The following is an 18,817-nucleotide window of genomic DNA, read 5'->3' as shown; positions in this document are numbered from 1 at the left end:
TCTACAGGCTGTATAGTTTCAGTCTGCCTATTATCAGTTATTTTAAAACTCATCTGTAAAGTTATGAAGAACGTGTAATTCATAGATGTAAATTTATAAAACAAAATATTGTTTACAAATCTGATGAGGTCTGTATATGAGAGCAGGACATGACATGACATTTTTAATTTCCACATCTAGAGGAACAAATTAAGAACCAGAAGCCAAGTCCATATTACTCATTGTTGCCACTGGATCCTGAGAAAAAATGCTTGTGATTGGCCCTGCAAACCAGAGTCATGGTTTTGCCTGCAGGAGGTACTTTGGTTTCCTCCATGCGTTTTAAATTCTGGACACATGTTAAGTCACTGGAGGATTAGCACCTGATATAATAGGCTGGGATGTACCCATCCCAGAGATGGTACATTTCCTGTACCTGGTGAGTAGCTGCTGCCAAAAATAGTATTTATAAAAAGCCCAGCCCTGGCTCATTAGTAGTCTAGTGAATAGCAAGTGTTGGAATATGGGTAGTGTGTAGCAATACATCAGAAAAAAAAATGTAATAATATGTAGCAAAGGGCTCTGTAAACACAGCCTTAATGATACATACTTTATTCACTTATTTTAACAATAACCAAGGGAAAGGATGCAGGTGGGCCTCTTAGAATATTAAGCCTTAATTCAGTCCTATGTCACTAAGATTACTGTGGTTTGAAACTAAGTTCCAATTTTGACAAACAGCTTTTCTCACTCTGAATTAATAATCTGTTCATCCTAGTTCCTTCTGGTCCCACCTACTCATATTCTACTATGTGCTGCTGAGTTTTAGATGATCAGTACCCAGGGTTTTATAGTACAGTGTGGGCACGACGCAACCAGAACAGCGTTGGCCATAAATAACTGGCATAGAAAAAGCAGGGTGAATCAACTTAATATCAACCCTGCCTATGAACTCAGAAGACTCTGAGAAACAACACCCTATATCTCTTCTCTCTATAACATTTACATGAAACACTTAGGTGTACACACATGCACAAAATTCTATAAAAATAAAATTTAAAAAGACTTTATTTGAAAATTTCATGTAGGCATTCAAAGTACTTTAGCTTGCTGAAACTTTCACATCTCCAATGGCTGGGGAGCAGCTGTATCTTCCTTACTTTGAAACTGTCTGCCTTGACTGGAGAGAAACGGAGCCAAAGTTTACTTGGTTTGGATGTCAGGCAAATTAAGTTTCTTGTTTTTAAATTCAGCATGTAAACTGATCCCATTTTGGGAGGTATTTTTTAAGTGTAAATGGTCTGCTATATATTTAGAATAACTGAACAGTTAAAATTTAAGCATTGCAGTGTGTTTAAATTTTACCTAAAAAAAATTAGAAGGATCAGTAGGGGAGGTGGTGAATACATGCATCAATGAAACAAGAATGGAAGAATGCTGATAATCGTTAAGGTGGGTGGTGGAGGTTTATTATTCTGTTTACTTTGTATACATTAAAATTTTCCGTGATAAAGTCTGCTATATCAAGTAGGGATTTTCCCCCTAAATTTTTCTTAGTAGATCTAATTTTTTTAACCTTTCTTCACTTTCATTATTCTAAATTATTTTCATCCTTCTTAAAATGCATATTCTAAACCTATAACCTTCAGGTTCCAATCAATCCAGAGGATTGGCTGAAATGTATTCTATAGATCCTGATGATGAGCCTTACATCACACTAAGTACATGTGCTTTGAACCTTTCATTTATATGATTGTTAAAGATAATAAATGTGCCTATTTTGGAAAAAGTTAATCATCTTTGGTATTGAAGAAAGGTTATTCTAAAAATACTTTCAAAACATACACAACATTTTTCATTGGCATAAAATTTTATCAGGAAGAACTCTGAATTACTTTGAAGATTCCAGTGGCATAAAAATCAGAGTCACACTTAAAAGGCTCATTAGAAAGAGTCACATAAATATTCCCATTGTCCACTGTCACTGTGTGAATCCTTTGCTTTATTCCTTTGGAGCACCACTTGGGTTTTGCTGATGGATCTTTAGGGTTTATAGACTGATACAGTCCTTCTCCTGTGGCCAAAGTAATTTTGTATTTATGCCAGGGGCAAACTATACATGGTCGTCCATCAAATTCCTGGGGAAAGAAATAATTGATTTTATAATATGACATTTCCAATGTTGACAATAAACCTCAGGCTCAGAACAGAATCTATTGCAGAAGAACCAGGTTAAAAAACAGGCCTCTCTTTTTCCCTGCCATTTACAAATTATTCAGCATAAGGCAGAATCTAATCTTAGCAGTCATCAAGTTCCTTTTGCAGTTGATAAGAAACCCAGTTTGTTAGAGCTCTATCAGAAGATAACTAGCTGAGGCAACTACACCATGTGACTGCAGTGTGTTGTTATCTGTTAGATATTAATGTCACTTTCTTGACAGAAATGGGGAAAGGGCTTCAAGTGCTTCCAAATGAGTTTTCACTAGCTGGTGGAAGAATGGTAAGCTTCAGATATAATTTCAAGAGAGGTTACTAAAGGCATAAGTACATATGTTAACTGAAGAGCAATTTATGATCCAAAGTAGTTAATTCCCAACTTTTAACTGTCTTAAAGCAGTGCTTCTAAAATTTTAAAAAGCATGGGAATCACCTGGATCTTGTTTAAAGGCAGCTCTTGTTTAAGTTCCGTAGTCCAAGAGCAGGGCACAATATTCTGCATTTTTAAGACACTCCCAGGTGTCACCAGTGTTGCTGGTCTATGGACCACACTTTGAGTAGCAAGGTCTTACAGCTCTCATTATGGTCTGAAACTGAGGGAAATTCTTTCACGCTATCATCCAGATGCTTACATTTTATCTCTACACCAGAAGTGCACAAATGCTGTTTTGTACCACCCTCCCCTGCCAGAACCATCAGCAAACAAGTTTCATAATTCATAAATTCATTCATAATTTAAACCCACATGTTTTAACATGAGGACAGGTGTGGAACTAGGTAGATATGAAGTGTAGAGAGAGTGGAACACTAAATTTAAGCATGTACTTTGTACCAGTCAGAGAGACAGAGATAGTGAGGGGAGAGGGAGAAGGGGAGAGAGAAAAATTTCATGAAGTAGAAAACAAGAAATTAGGCAGCTGGTTTGAGAATGCAAGGAAGTAAGACAGTGCCCCTATTCCTTCCTCAGTTAAGCCTTCACAGTGTTACTTCTTTCTTAAAATATATATTTTTATATCTTTATTAAATCTTAAAAGTAATATATACACATTGGAAAAATTCAAACTATGTAGAAGTATATAAAGTAAAAAGTGAATGTTATTTTTTATTTTTAAAAAATGGGATCTCATTAGACCTATTATTCTACGACTTGCTTTTTTCACTCAAAATATACTGACAACCCATGCCTCATTAATTTAATGGTTGTATACTATTCCATAGCATGGCTATTCATAATTTAAACTATTTCCTATTGTTAAAACATTTAGATTTCCTTCAACTTTTCGCTACACTGAACCTCTCCTATGTGTGTGTGTGTGTGTGTGTGTGTACTTTAGTATATATACTTTAGTATATATATATACTTTAGTATATATATACTTTAATATATATATACTTTAGTGTATATATATATACACATAGGTAAATGTATATATACTTAAACATTTGTGCAATAATATGCAGGGTAGATCTCTTGGAGTATATTTGCTAGGTCAGAAGACAGGCATATTTTTCATATTTACCTGTAAAATGGTTTTCTTTACATTGTAGTGTTGTGAATTCCTAGAATATTGGTAATTGTACTCAAAGCATTAAAATATAGTTCAAGGGCTTCCCTGGTGGGCAGTGGTTGAGAGTCCGCCTGCTGATGCAGGGGACACGGGTTTGTGCCCCGGTCTGGGAAGATCCCACATGCCGTGGAGCGGCTGGGCCCGTGAGCCATGGCCGCTGAGCCTGCGCATCCAGAGCCTGTGCTCCACAACAGGAGAGGCCACAACAGTAAGAGGCTCACGTACGGAAAAAACAAACAAACAAACAAAAAAACATATATATATATATATAGTTCAAACCCAGATATAAATTATTTTTGAATAGAGACTGTAAATATAGTAAGAATATAAATAGGAAACATCTGAGTTTGTTGAGAATAGATTTAATTTTACATACCTCTATTTCTCCTAAATGTAAAGGTCCTCCTGAGTCTGCAAAGGAATTGAATATTACATCTAGTCACTAAAAAAAAATGAAATTTTGAAGTTTCGTGGATAGTAAACAAATACAAGGTTGACAAATGAAAAATAAAATCTTACGGTAACAGCGAATATCCATAGCATGATATTCTCCTCTGTGGTAGAAAATGACCACTTCTCTTTCATGGACAACAGCTGTCATTCTTTCAGATTTTTTAATATCTTCTTCTCTGCCAACACAGACAGAAGAATATTTCTTCGTTTCAGGATCTTGCTCAGAGCCATCAGGATCCATGCTAGTTGAACAACAACAAACCACAAACAAAAAAAGAAAGAAAAAAAATTACAGGTGGTCTTCACTAGTTCCACTACACTTGTCTCACAGAGATAATCATATCTTAAGAGAAGACTTATTTCTCTGAGACTGATGGAGGTACTTTTTTGTAGCTATATAAAATAAAAAATAAATACTGGATTATAGTTAGTCATGATTGTCAGCTAGAGCTCTTAAAACTTGCCAAAATTAGGGAGGACTGCCTACTTTGAGGCTGGACTAGTACTTGATTCACTTCATTGCATTAGACAGATACTTCAGAACAGATATTTAAGATACAGACACTAAAGTATCACTATCCTTTTATTCCCTCTCAAATTCAGTGGTAAACAACATCTGTGTACTATCCATGTTGTTTTCAGCTTCTGCTGAAGGTAGGATTTTTCAATAGTCTGAATAGTCTTGGACCCCTTGGTTGACGTGGCTCACTTGGTTTTGCCTCACTTGGTTTTGCCTGGAGTGGGCAGCCAGCTCTTATAGATCCACCAGGTAACTGTGTTCTAGTGGAAGGGGGTAAGTGTGAATGGATGTCTTCCATTTTCTTAACTCACACAGAAAATGCCATTACTTTCTTCTGTCTTATTTGGGCATTCAAAAAGATGACTTTCTCCTCAATTAATTTTTATAGAAGTATATAAATTTTAGAGAATTTGTAGGTATTCTAGATATATTTTTTTCTTAGCACAGATATTCAGCCTATTTCTTTGAAAGCAACCCTTTCAAAGAGACTTCTGTGTCCTTTAAGAACATAGCCATAGTCTGTTAATTCCATAAGAAAGAAACATCAAGATATATCATTGTCAGGCATTTAAGGCCCCATGTAGAGGATTTTCCCAAGGGCCTCCCATATGAGGGTATTTAAGTTTTTTTCCTGTGATAGTTTTGGAATAAAACCATATATCCTGTTTTGCCAAGAATTTCTATATTTGTTCTTTCTCCACTTCTAATTAGAAATCTGTTCTATTATTCCTATCCTCTTTTCATTAGGGTTGCTATCCCAAAGTTTCTGGAAACATTCCTGCTTTTTCTCCCTATCTCAGGAGAGAGATTGTGGTGGTCCATAACTTTCAAAAAGTGTAAAGAACCATGTATTTTAGGATTGACAAAGAGCTTTCTCCCCTAGGCAAGAGTATATTTTGAATCTTCGCATGTAATGCAATAAAAATCACAAGACAAAAATTGAGGCCACTCAAAGGGTTGTGCTTTTTCCTTTATCTCCTAATAATTGGAGCAAGGGTTAACAATGCAAACTTCAGTGTACAAATTTGACATCTCTGTTATTTCCTAAACCTGATTTGTGTAATGCTTTCCTTTATACATTGAATTTAAAGCTCCTTCCTCTCCCCTGTAAGAAAATTGAGTGAGGCACAAGAGGCTGGGCTCATGAACTAAAGTGAAGGAGCAACAGAAAAGAAATAAAGGATAGCTCCCAGGTTTTAGGTTTGTGCAACTACATGGTTTGTGACTGTGATTGGGAAGACTGAGAAAGGAATGATATTTTGCAGGAATGGAAGAATCAGGAACTAGTTACATTTTGCACATAGTGAGTTTGAGGTACTTAAAAGACATCCAGGGAGATATCAAGTCGAAAGTCAGATATATGAGACTAGCATTGAGAATCACTAAAGATATAAATTTGGGAATTTTCAAATTACAGAATTCAACAGAATCACTTGGAGTGGGAGTATCAATAGGGAATAAGCTCTAATACAATTCTTGAAGTACATCCAACATATAGATTTTCTGGGTTAGCCATGGCTGACCAGAGGCTGGATTACAACATCTCTAAATGGTTATCTGATTTTACTTGATTTTGGCAGGTACCCAAAGTTCACAAATTACTCACGTGGTAACATTTACTCCACACTGTTGGATGTTCAGCCTTTATCACATTTTGTGACAGAACAGACAGAGGGGCAACAATGATAAGAAAAATGGGAACAGACAGATGAACTGAAAAGAGGAGAGGGGGAAATTGGCTAAAGAAAAAGAAAAATATGGACTATGAAACACATATAACTGACAAAGGACTAAGATTCAGAATATATGAAGAACTCCTATAAACAAGTGAGAAAATGCCAAATAGCCTTACAAAAATAGGCAAAAGACATGAAAAAATATTTCACAGATGAGGAAATTTGAATGGCTAGTAATCACATGTAAAGATGCTCAACCTCATTAGTAGGAAAATGTAAAAGAAATGTAAAGCAAAATCAAAATAGGATACTATTTTCTATCCAACAGACTGGCAAAAATATATAACAAATATTGGTGAGGATATGGAGCAACTGATATAGTGATGACATAAAATAGAGTTACGACAGTCTGGCGTTACCTAGTAAAGCTGAACATATTCATGACCCAGTAATCCCACTTCAGGTATATTCCAGAGAAGTGTGCACAGGTACACCAGGAGACATGCACAAGAATGGTTATAACAGCAAAAGACAGAAAACAACTCAAAATCCATCAACAGTAGAATGGATAATTTTTATACTCATTCAGTGCAATGCTGTTTAGCAGTGAAAAATGTATGGCTACATCAGGTTGGGTTAATTTCAAAAATGTAACTTTAAATGAAAAAAATTTTAAGAATTCAGAGTATGCTTCCATTTTTATCAAATGGAAAATGGGGCAAAACTAAATATATTATTCATGGATAAATGTATATAGGGAAAACTTACAAAGAAAAGCAAGGGGATAATAAACACAAATTTTCTTAAATGTCAATATATTACATTTAGTCTTATATTTAAAATTACTTTTTTTCAATATTTGTATCCTACTTTATATTTATGTAGCAAATGATCCAAAATCCACGAAAAGGGATAAAATGGTACTTTCTATCCTCAGATAATGTGCCTGTACATAGATCATGAATGGACTATTTGAAAGTTTTGTACAGCTTATTTCAAGACTTGCCACTACAGGAGGAAATAAATGAATAGTTCTCTTACTTTTTTTTTCCAGGCAAAAACTGGAAAAGAAATACTAGTATCAAGCCAGTAACAAAACACGAGATGTGGAGTAGCATCAGAAGTTAATTAAGTTCTACCCAACTCCCAAATATATGAGAACCAAACATTATCCTTCCTCGTTTAAGTCTCTTAGAACATAAAGCCTTTGCAGGGTGTTCCCCCAACCGAGGAAAACTGTAGGCAACTTTGCAGGGGCTGATAAGAAATGAGCAGAGAAAGCTGGGGCTAAACGATAAAGATTTCAGAGAAATATGATTAGTTTTGCATTTTGCTTAGGAAAGTATTATCTCATCCTTCAAATAATTGTTCCCTCTGAGCATCATAGGTGGTTCTATTTATTTATGATATCTGGTGACTATTTATAATTAACACCCATATGATTCTTAATTAAATATTGTGAGTATCATAGTCCATTCATACAACAATACGAGTCAGTGTGTTCACCTTAATTACTGTTACTTTGATGCACTATTCATATGCTCCCACACATTTCCTCTGTTTTGAGTCAACTTTAAGATAGGAGAATCTTTTTTTTTAATTTATTTATTTATTTATTTATGGCTGTGTTGGGTCTTTGTTGCTGCGCACGGCCTTTCTCTAGTTACGGCGAGCAGGGGCCACTCTTTGTTGCGGTGCATGGGCTTCTCATTGCTGTGGCTTCTTGTGTGGAGCACGGGCTCTAGGCACACGGGCTTCACTAGCTGTGATGCGCGGGCTCAGTAGTTGTGGCTCGCAGGCTCTAGAGCGCAGGCTCAGTAGCTGTGGCACACGGGCTTAGTTGCTCTGCAGCATGTGGGATGTTCCTGGACCAGGGCTTGAACCCATGTCCCCTACATTGGCAGGCGGATTCTTAACCATTGCACCACCAGGGAAGTCCCTAAGATAGTAGAATCTTAACAGAATAAAAAGAAAGTGAAAAATTAAACGGCTTACCCAGTATGGGAGCCAGATTAAGAAAACTGCCTTCTAAAATGTTGAGCCATTTTATTCCACAGTTCTCTTCAAGAAATATTTTTTGGCCTGTGCCTAAAATTAGGCTTCTAAAAGTGCTATCACCACATAAAATTACAAATTAGCTAAATGGATCCTCTGTCTCTATTAGATACCTTTCCAGCATAGGGAATCTATTCAGGTTGAATTTTTAAAAAGCATAACAAGTTTCTAGAAGGCAGCGGGACAAAAGAAACATGAAATTAAAGGAATTTGTTATTCTTCTTGAGCACAAAAGCACAAAGTTGCTTTTACTGAGTCTGGGGACTTGGCTTACACGTTATCAGAATGCATAGCTCCAGGGTGACACCCTTGCTTTTAGGTTCAGAGAAGAGAAATGCCTTAGTTTTATATTGCTTTGGACGGCAGAATAATAACAGATAAAACTAGCTATCCTTCAGTGAGTGCCAAGTGCTTGGACTCTTTGCATATATGAATTCATTAATTCTCAGAAAAATGCCTATCTTCCAGATGAGGAAACTAAGGGTAAAGGACCTTCTTTAACAAAAGCTTGCCCAAACTCACAAAATAGCAGTGAAGATTCAAACCGAGATATTATGAGTCTAAACTTTGTGCACACTGATATATAAATCTTAACATTTTATCTAAGTAGCATCCACGGATTTATAAAAATAGGTGGCCTGCGGGTAAACTATCTTGAAGGTACAAAACCTTTTAGTAAAGATATGTGTGTATACACCATATATATATCCGAGGATGATGGCCCTGAATTTTTTTAAATTTAGTAACGCCAATGTTCAAGAGTCGTGTCAACAAATGTTTAAAACAGAATACTTCCCTAATAATTTAGTCAAGTTGTGCAGCCGCCCTGGACCTACTGTCATCTGTGATATTAGAGATCTTTGAGCACCAGGTGCGCTCACCTGGGTTTAAATCCCGGCTCTGCGTGACTTGGGAGAAGTCGCCTAATTTCGCTGCGCTGCAGGTGAGCAGCTGTAAGAAACCCCTGCACATAGGGCGGTGGTGAGGGATAAATGCCTCTCCATAGTCAAGTGTCTGAAGTAGGGCCGGAGCGTGGGAAACGCTGCGGTCACGGTAGCGGCCATCTCTAAGGCCTGCCAGCTCTGACAGCTTATGAGCGAGGACTTCAAGCTGTGTTTAACGTTTGAGTAAAGACAGACTGCAGTTCTCAGACCGACCGGCGCTGAAAAACCGCAGAGACAGCCCGAGCGTGGCTGTCCAGATGTGGCTGATCGTTCCGCCTGCAGACTTCAGGAGACGGATAACTAGGACGGCTGGGGCTACAGAAACCCTGGAGCAGTTTTTACGCGTGAGAGCGCACAAATGCCAGGAAAGCTTGTTAAAAAAGGCCCACTGAGGCGGCAGGTCCAGGGTGCGGCCCAGACTCGACGGTGAACAAGCTCGGTGACCCCGCAGTGCACGGGCGGAAGCCTGCGCTGGGGGTTAACGGTTAAGGAACGCGGCATCGAGGCCGGCAGAGCTGCAGTGCTCAGAAGGGCCGGGAGCAAAGGCCACACAACACCCGCCCTCGCCTGCTCCAAATCGCCGCCGCCGCCGGAAGCCCGAGCCCGGGCCCGCCGTCCGGCCGGAAGCAGCCAGCCTCGTGAGCCCCGCCCGGCGTCCGGCCGCCCAACCCCGCGGCCAGAACGGAACTTACCTGCTTCAAGTTCCCTGCTTCACCTCCGCGAGACTCGGCTGCAGCGCCCCCGCGTGAGGATACTGAGCCAGCCAGGGCTCCGGCCACCGCGTGGAGCTCCGCGGGGCGGGGCGGGACGAAGCTGCCCACGTGACCCGACCGCGCGTTACCCCGCCCCCGGGACGGCATCTGGGGCTCAGCAGGCCGACGACCCCACCTGACAGCGGCCGCCAACAACCCGCGCTCCGCCGGCACCTCCGAACTGACAGTCTTAATCGTGTTTGACAAACGTAGGTGCCATCAGTTTATTTTTAAATGTTCGCTGAGCTCACCACGTTTATCCAGATTTTAAACTCACTCAGGGGTCTTATAGGAATTTAGCTTATAAAAATAGTTACCAAAGTTCGTCACGATGCATATAATCTATGTATAAAGATGTTTATTGCGAGGAAAGAGTAGTAGCTCAACTGGGCATCAACAGGGAAGTGGTTAAATAAAATACAGTCTAGACATGTGAATTACTTTGTAGCCACATACTCAAGAGCACATTGGAATGTGCTTTCTTTGGTGTAAATAAAAATTATTTCTCGAGATACAAATATGTAGATATATACATAAGCTTTAAAAAATTAAGAGTGGTTACTTGGGGGAGATGGGTTTCACTTTCATTTTTTGAACTTTGCAACTTTGTTTTTTCTCTTTATACTTCTCTGAGAAAAAAACAAAAACAAAACAAAACCCACACACCTCATACTTGTGTTCAAAGTTGGAAGCTAGATGAGTCCCGTAGGTTTTTTTTGTTTTTTTTTTTTTGCGGTACGCGGGCCTCTCACCGCTGTGGCCTCTCCCGTTGCGGAGCACAGGCTCCGGACGCGCAGGCTCAGCGGCCACGGCTCATGGGCCCAGCCGCTCCGCGGCATGTGGGATCCTCCCGGGCCAGGGCGAACCCGTGTCCCCTGCATCGGCAGGCGGGCTCTCAACCACTGTGCCACCAGGGAAGCCCTCTCGTAGGTTTTTTAAGTTTCCTTGGCTATCTCCTAATGCAGTGGTTCTTAACTTTGGTCACACTTTAGTCACCTGGGATTCGTGATGCCCAAACCAATGAAATCTCCACGGGTCATGGGAGGAGGGGGAATTGACATATTGTTTCTAACCTCCCAAGTGATTCCAGTGTGACCTTAAGGTTGAAACCCACAATCTATATTTAATATGCTGACACACTGATCTCAGGTCCTTGAGAGGCCTAAGGGTCCAGGGACAGCTGAAGCCCCAGAGCCTTATTCATTTACCCCAGTATGCCATACAAATGCCATTTTTTTCTATGAGCCAAAACATGTAAAAGATTGAGAAGCTCAGAATAATGGATTTGTCGCCAGTGTTATTTCTATTCCTTTCAGTATAGTTTCAGGGTGACAGTAATATTTTATGGGATAATTTCCTTTTTTGACCATTTGTTTCAATGAGCCAAGTACAAATTAACCATCTAGTTTTGTTTAATCGCTTTACCAAAGTGATAATAAAATATGTTTGGATTTATTATAATTTACATTATCTGTTAGCTGTCCCAAATTATTTTATTGGCACATGGAGCGTGTTAGCAATCCTCGGCTTGTGTCATTGAAGGACTAAAAAAGTTTGCCATTTTTAATGAAACGTACTTCTTTTTTTCTTTGGCATAATTCGGGCATTAAAATAAGACACATCTTAGATCCACTGACCTTTAAATATGATTTTGAATCAATTGGAGACCTCAGTAGATAAGCACTCTTAGGTACACAAGAAGAATGAGAGAGAAATGCAAAACTTTCTTTTATCTCTACCTAAAGTATTAACATGGTTGGTCACATGAAAATATGAAATGCTTAGAAAGCTGTAGTGGGAGGCAGAATAAACTACCCCTCTCCACTTCTGAGACTCACATACACAAAGGTATGTGCCTAGCTTAGCTGGCACAGGCATGTGAGTTAACAGCAGGAACCCATAAAGCCCATTTGAAAGTCATTACAGTTCAGAATAAAATTCATCATTCCTACTGTCATTTTCCTTTGCTTTCCTTTCCTCCCTCCCTCCTTTCCTTCCTTCCTTCCTTTCTCCCTCTCTCCCTCCCTCTCCCCTTCCCTCCTCCCAACCCCTTTTTTTCTTTTCTTGGCAGTAGAACAGTTCCAGCCAGTGTGAGCAACACTTCCACAAGGTTCTACCTGAGGACATTTGGGGGCAGTTTCTACTTCTCTCCTTGGAACCAATTTTTGTGTCAGTTCCTTCCATTTGTTCTTTCAGGCTTCCCTTTCCTACTAGTGACACCTAGTGGTAGCCCTGGCAGGAGTTTTGTTCCAGTCACCAAAAACAGCTTTCCCTCTATGATCTTGCCCCTCAATATCTTTGTCTATAAATAGTTTCAGATGTCCCTTCCCACCTTTGTGAGTCCCCTACTCTGCTCTTAGCAGCAAGCTGTTTCTAGGCGAGCTTTTCTGAGACCAAACGTTTCCTTCAGAGAGGTTCAAAAACTGCCTTCAGTCCTAAACCAAAGTCCATCTTGTGAGCTAGTGAAAACCTTTGTATGTTGCTAGTTTCACTACAGGGAGTCTTGAAGAGTATCAGTTAATCTGGATTTCCTACTCCTTCAAACCAGAAAAGGGTGATAACATTGCCTGTATTCGGCCATTGGGATTATGATCATGAGAAAGTGATGGTGGCTTTATATTACCACCTATCTGCTTACAGCTCGAAAATGAAAGTCGGAACAACATTCATTTGTGTGGATGCCTACGTAATATTCCCACCTGGATATTATGACAGAAACAGTGGTGTTCATCAAACATCCCGTCTACTAGCCCACATTCCCCAGCCCCACCTATAGTCAGTTGAGGCTGTCACTCCCAGACTGAAGCATAGAAGGACAGATATGAGACCTCATCAGTTGTGTCTTTTTCTGTCACAGTTGACTTTCTAGGTGGTGGAGCCTCCATCAACACCCCCAACTCACCAACCTCTGTCAAGCCATAAAAGACATGTAACTAATGTGAGAAATAAACTTTTGTGGTGTTAAGCCACTGAAATTTTAAGGTTGTTTACAATTACAACAGCACAGTTTAACCTGATGTCTCATACACAGGTGTCTCCAATTTTATATGTTAAAAATTGAAATACTAAATTTCTCCCATAAACCTGTTCTTCCTTTGTCTTCTGCATCTCCATAAGTGACAACACTGTCTATTCACATGCTTCAGGTAGAAACCTAAATGCCATACTTGAGATCTTCCTTTTCTTCATTCTTCCTATGCAGAACAGTTAACACATCTGACCTGAGACTACTGTCCTTAAAAAGCTCTGGGGCTTCCCTGGTGGTGCAGTGGTTGAGAGTCCGCCTGCCAATGCAGGGGACATGGGTTCGTGCCCCAGTCTGGGAGGATTCCGCATGCTGCGGAGCGGCTGGCCCCGTGAGCCATGGCCGCTGAGCCTGCGCGTCTGGAGCCTGTGCTCCGCAACGGGAGAGGCCACAACAGTGAGAGGCCCGCGTACCGAAAAAAAAAAAAAAGGATATTCTTCTATAGAACCACAATACAACCCTCAAAATCAGGAAGTTAACACTGACATATTTCCACTATCTAATCCTCACACCTAGTTCAGAATCAAGTTGGCTTTAGTTGTCATATCTCTTTAGCTTCCTTGGCTCGGGCAGTTCCTCAGTCTCTCCTTAACATTCATAACACTGACATTTATTTTGTGGAATATCTCTCAATTGAGGTTTGTCTGACATTTCCTCATGATTAGATTCAGGTCATGCATTTTTGGCAGGAACATCACAGAGACGACTCTGCCCCTGTAGGGTTGCCACTCCCTTCTCGCTCAGCACAAGCTAGACTCACTCCACCACCGTGTTGACATCTACCCCACTCGTGCTTTCACCCCACTCTGAGCCACTGTGCGTCACCCCACTCCCCCAGCCAGCCAGCATGGGTCTCTACTCTGTCCCACCTGCTGGCTTTAGGACTGAATTGTTCAGGAAGGAAAGAGAAGAGGGAAAAGAATAGTGGCCATATATTTCTGTAAAATGTACAGAAGTGAGATGATTTAACTTAAATGGATTAAAGCCTTTGTCTCTTTTCCTTCTGTCACTCAGGCATTTTAGGAATTTGGCCAAGAGGTAGTTGAGTTGGAAATCGAGTTTAGTGGGATCATTTATATGATTTGCATCCAATTCTGTGTATAGTTATGTTTTTGCTGGCTGTCCTAGTGTAGAAATGGCTTCCAAAAATACTCCCACTGTCCACTGTAATGACTCTTCTCATTTGCTGACATGGAGGTGAGGGCTAGGGTTCTATTAAATGTGAGTATGTGCTGTGATGTCTGGCTCAGAAAGTATGGGAGTGCTGGAGGAAAAACAGAGTTTGAAATGGTAGAGCCAGAAACTGCTCTATGGAAAATTCTGTCATCAGATTTTTTGTAAAATTGTAAGCATAAGATTCTGTTCTCATAGACATAGTACACATGGGATATGCTCAATAATACAGCATTTAAACTATAAATCTACCATACACCTTTCTTGATGGGAATCATATGAAACAGAATTTATCAGGTTTCCTATGAGTACACAAACCTGTACTAGGACTACAAGCTGTTTTATGCTTCTTGTAAATTAAAAATGTTTAATGCAAATCAAAACCACAATGAAATATCACCTCATTCCTGTCAGAATGGTTATCATCAAAAAGTCTACAAATAGCAGATGTTGGCGAGGATGTGGAGAAAAGGGAACCCTCTGGCACTGTTGGTGGGAATGTAAATTGGTGCAGCCACTACAGAGAATAGTATGGAGGTTCCTCAGAAAGCTAAACATAGAATCACCATATGATCTAGCAATTCTACTCCTGGGTATATGTCTGAAGGAAAGGAAAACACTAATTTGAAAAGATACATGCATCCCAATGTTCATAGCAGTGTTATTTACAATAGGCAAAATATGGAAGCAACCTAAGTGTCCATCGACAGATGAATGGATAAAGAAGATGTGATACATATATGCAATGGAATATTACTCAGCCATAAAAAAGAATGAAATTCTGCCATTTGCAACAACATGGATGGACCTAGAGGGTATTATGCTTAGTGAAATAAAACAGGAAGACAAATACTGTTACCACTTATATGTGGAATCTAAAAAAATAAAACGAATGAATATAACAAAACAGAAACAGACTCACAAATGTAGAGAAAAAACTAGTGGTTACTAGTGGGGAGGTGGAAGGGGAGAGAGCCAAGTTAGGGGTAGGGGATTAAAAAGCACAAACTACTATGTATAAAATAAATAAGCTACAAGAATATATTGTACAGCACAGGGAATACAGCCAATATTTTGTAATAACTTTAAATGGAATATAATCTATAAAAATTTTGAATCACTATGTTGTACACCTGAAACATATATATTGTAAATCAACTATACTTCAACTAAAAAAGTTTTTAAAGATTATGCTGTAAGAAAGATTGAGTTATCTTTTTTTTTTAATAGAAAATATTATCATGAAACATGAAGCAGGACTTCCCTGGTGACACAGTGGTTAAGAATCCGCCTGCCAATGCAGGGGACACAGGTTCAAGCCCTGGTCTGGGAAGATCCTACATGCCGCGGAGCAACTAAGCCCGTGCGCCACAACTACTGAGCCTGCACTCTAGAGCCCGTGATCCACAACTACTGAGCCCACATGCCACAACTGCTGAAGCCCACGTGCCTAGAGCCTGCACTCTGCAACAAGAGAAGCCACTGCGATGAGAAGCCCATGCACCGCAACAAAGAGTAGCGTGCACTCGCTGCAACTAGAGAAAGCCTGTGCGCAGCAATGAAGCTCAACACAGCCAAAAATAAAATAAATAAAAATAAATAAAAAGTATATATATAGTTATAAAAAAATCTATTCAAGTATATTGAGGACAAGAGGGAATTTTTGAATCTGGACTGGATATTAGTTGATATTAGGGAATTATTGTTAATTTTTTGATAATGCTTTTGTGGTTATGCAAGAATGTCTTAGGAGATGCACGCTCAAGTATTCAGAGGTGAGGTGTAATGATATCATGATGTCTGCAACTAATTTTCAAGTTATTCAAAATCAACAACCAAAAATATGGATGAAAGCAAAGATGGCAGAATGTTAACAACTGTTGAATCTCAGTGCTGAATATGTGGGTGTTCTTTTGTATTATTCTTCAAGTTTTCTGTATATTTTATAATAAAAAGTAAAAAAAAAAAAGAGGGCAACCTATTTAACCTAGTGTTCCAAACATTTAACTATGAAACTCTTTTTTCCTTTAGAATATATTAATATGGAAGCATCTGCTGCTTCACAAAGTATACTTGGACATGCTGGCCTAGGGCAGGCTCTCAGTGGCTACATTTTAAAAATATACTGTAATGATAAATGCTCAGTGAAGAGTAAAAATCTTAAAGAAAAATTCAAAATATACTTAAAAAATTTCATCCAGCTGGCTGAGGAAATGTTCGCTATATCATTTACAATGGGACCATTCTAATGCTCTTAACAGTGGTGTGGCTTTATTGGCCAGAGGAATGAAGGTCACAGCTTGCATTGTGATTCTTGAATGTCCAGTTTGCATTACCCAAATCCTTTCTCTTAGTATAACCTCATGGATGATGGTACAGGCTGAATTTTCAATCATCTGTATCCTTCTGTGCTTAAAGAATTAGATGAAGTGATAGATCATTTAGAGCACTTTAAGGAAGAGAAACAAATTTGCAAGCATAATTGACGATTCTTACTAGGGACGAAGTTACGAGACTTCATAGTCTTTTTTGTGTGTGTCTGTGGGATCTTCCCTGAACAGGGCTCGAACCCGTGTCTCCTGCACTGGCAGGCGGATTCTTAACCACTGAGCCACCAGGGAAGCCCCTATTTTTTATTTATTTATTTTTGGCTGCTTTTGGGTCTTCGTTGCTGCGTGCGGGCTTTCTCTAGTTGCGGCAAGCGGGGGCTACTCTTTGTTGTGGTGAGTGGGCTTCTCATTGCGGTGGCTTCTCTTGCAGAGCACAGGCTCTAGGCATGTGGGCTTCAGTAGTTGTGGCATGTGGGCTCAGTAGTTGTGGCTCTCAGGCTTAGTTGCTCCGTGGCATGTGGGATCTTCTTGGACCAGGGATTGAACCCATGTTCCCTGCACTGGCAGGTGGATTCTTAACCACTGTGCCATGAGGGAAGTCCCCTTATGGTTTCTTGTGATGGCTAATTTTATATCAACTTGACTGGGCCATGGGCTGCCCAGATATCTGGTTAAACATTATTCCTGCCTGTGCCTGTGTGGGTGTTTCTGGATGAGATTAGCATTTGAATTGGTAGATTGAGTAAAGCAGATTGTCTTCCCTAATGTGAGTGGGCATCATGCAATCCACTGAGGGCCTGAATAGAACAAAACAGTGGAGGAAGGGAGAATTCGGAGAATTCACTCTGTCTGCCTGAGTGCTCAGCTGGGACATCTGTCTTCTACTCTTCTTTTTTTTTTTTTTTTTTTTTTTTTGCGTGGTACGCGGGCCTCTCACTGTTGTGGCCTCTCCCGTTGCGGAGCACAGGCTCCAGACGCACAGGCTCAGCGGCCATGGCTCACGGGACCAGCCGCTCTGCTGCATGTGGGAACTTCCCGGACCGGGACACGACCCCGTGTCCCCTGCATCGGCAGGTGGACTCTCAACCACTGCACTACCAGGGAAGCCCCGTCTTCTACTCTTGATCTTGAACTACACCACCAACTCTCCTGGGTCTCCAACCTGCAGACAGAAGATTGTAGGACTTCTCAGCTTCTGTAATCACTTGGGCCAGCCAGTTACTTATAATAAATCAATCTCCCTCTCTCTCTCTCTCTTTCTTTCTCTCTCTCTCTCTCTCTCTCTCTCTATATATATATATATATGTACTGTTTCTCTGGAGAACCCAGAAGAATGCATTCCTTATATCCATTTGGATGCCTTTAGAGAAAACAGCAATTCAAAGTGATTAAACAAAAAGGAAATTTATTATTTCACATAACAAGATCTGAGGTTGGATGGCTCAAACTTTGGTTAATTCAGGTGCTCAGCTACATAATCAAAGACTTGGGTTTTTTACCTTTCCACTGTTCTAGGATTAAGGTGTTGGCCTTCTCTTAGGGTTATCTTCCCTCTCTGGTTACAAGATGGCTGTTAGAGCTTTAGGTCAAATCCATAAACTATAATATCCAGAGAAAGGAGGAATTGCCTCTACTGGTATTTACTATTTAAGGTTACAAAACCTTTTCCAGTAGCCTCCAGAAGGTCTTACCTCTAGATTCATTGCCCCAAACCAGTCAACTAACAGGAGGAATGGTATTACCATGGTTGTCTTGGATATATATCCCAGAGCGGGGGATAGGGTTATCTTCCTTGGTGGATGGTGTGGCAGTTTTAAAATATGACTGCAAATTCTTTGACACCTCTTCCCTTAGAGGGTAGGGTTTATGTTCTCTGCCTTTGAATCTGGACAGGTTTGGAACTGCTTCCACCAGTAGAAACAGAGGATATGCTTCTGTGAGACTTTTGAGGCAAGGCCATACAGAGCCATGTGGCTTGTTCACTCGAACACTTGCTCTTGGAAACTTGAGCTGCCTTAGGAGAAGTTTGACTACTCTATGGCTGTCATGCAGTGAGAAAGCCAAAGCCACATGGAGAGCGATATGTAGGCACTTTGGTTGATGTTCCTGTTGAGTCCAGCTTTGA

At 40.1% G+C, this 18,817-nt stretch overlaps 2 protein-coding genes across 2 annotated transcripts in view; both read right to left on the bottom strand.

Annotated features, from left to right (window-relative positions):
* LOC308615944 (uncharacterized protein) overlaps positions 1-18,817 on the bottom strand; it is a 325,426-nt gene that overhangs the window by 304,005 nt on the left and 2,604 nt on the right. The window lies entirely within an intron of this gene.
* Positions 1,030-10,195, bottom strand: RFESD (Rieske Fe-S domain containing). Its single transcript, XM_081231301.1, has 4 exons — positions 10,105-10,195; positions 4,284-4,459; positions 4,141-4,175; positions 1,030-2,117 (listed from the first exon to the last, which is right to left on the bottom strand). The coding sequence occupies exons 2-4, from the start codon at positions 4,456-4,458 to the stop codon at positions 1,854-1,856; spliced, it is 474 nt and encodes a 157-aa protein (XP_081087427.1). The 5' UTR covers position 4,459; positions 10,105-10,195; the 3' UTR covers positions 1,030-1,853.

Source organism: Mesoplodon bidens, assembly GCF_964165515.1.
Source record: "Mesoplodon bidens genome assembly, chromosome: 4".
NCBI classification, from domain to species: domain Eukaryota; kingdom Metazoa; phylum Chordata; class Mammalia; order Artiodactyla; family Ziphiidae; genus Mesoplodon; species Mesoplodon bidens.
This window is presented reverse-complemented; position numbering and strand designations above follow the sequence as displayed.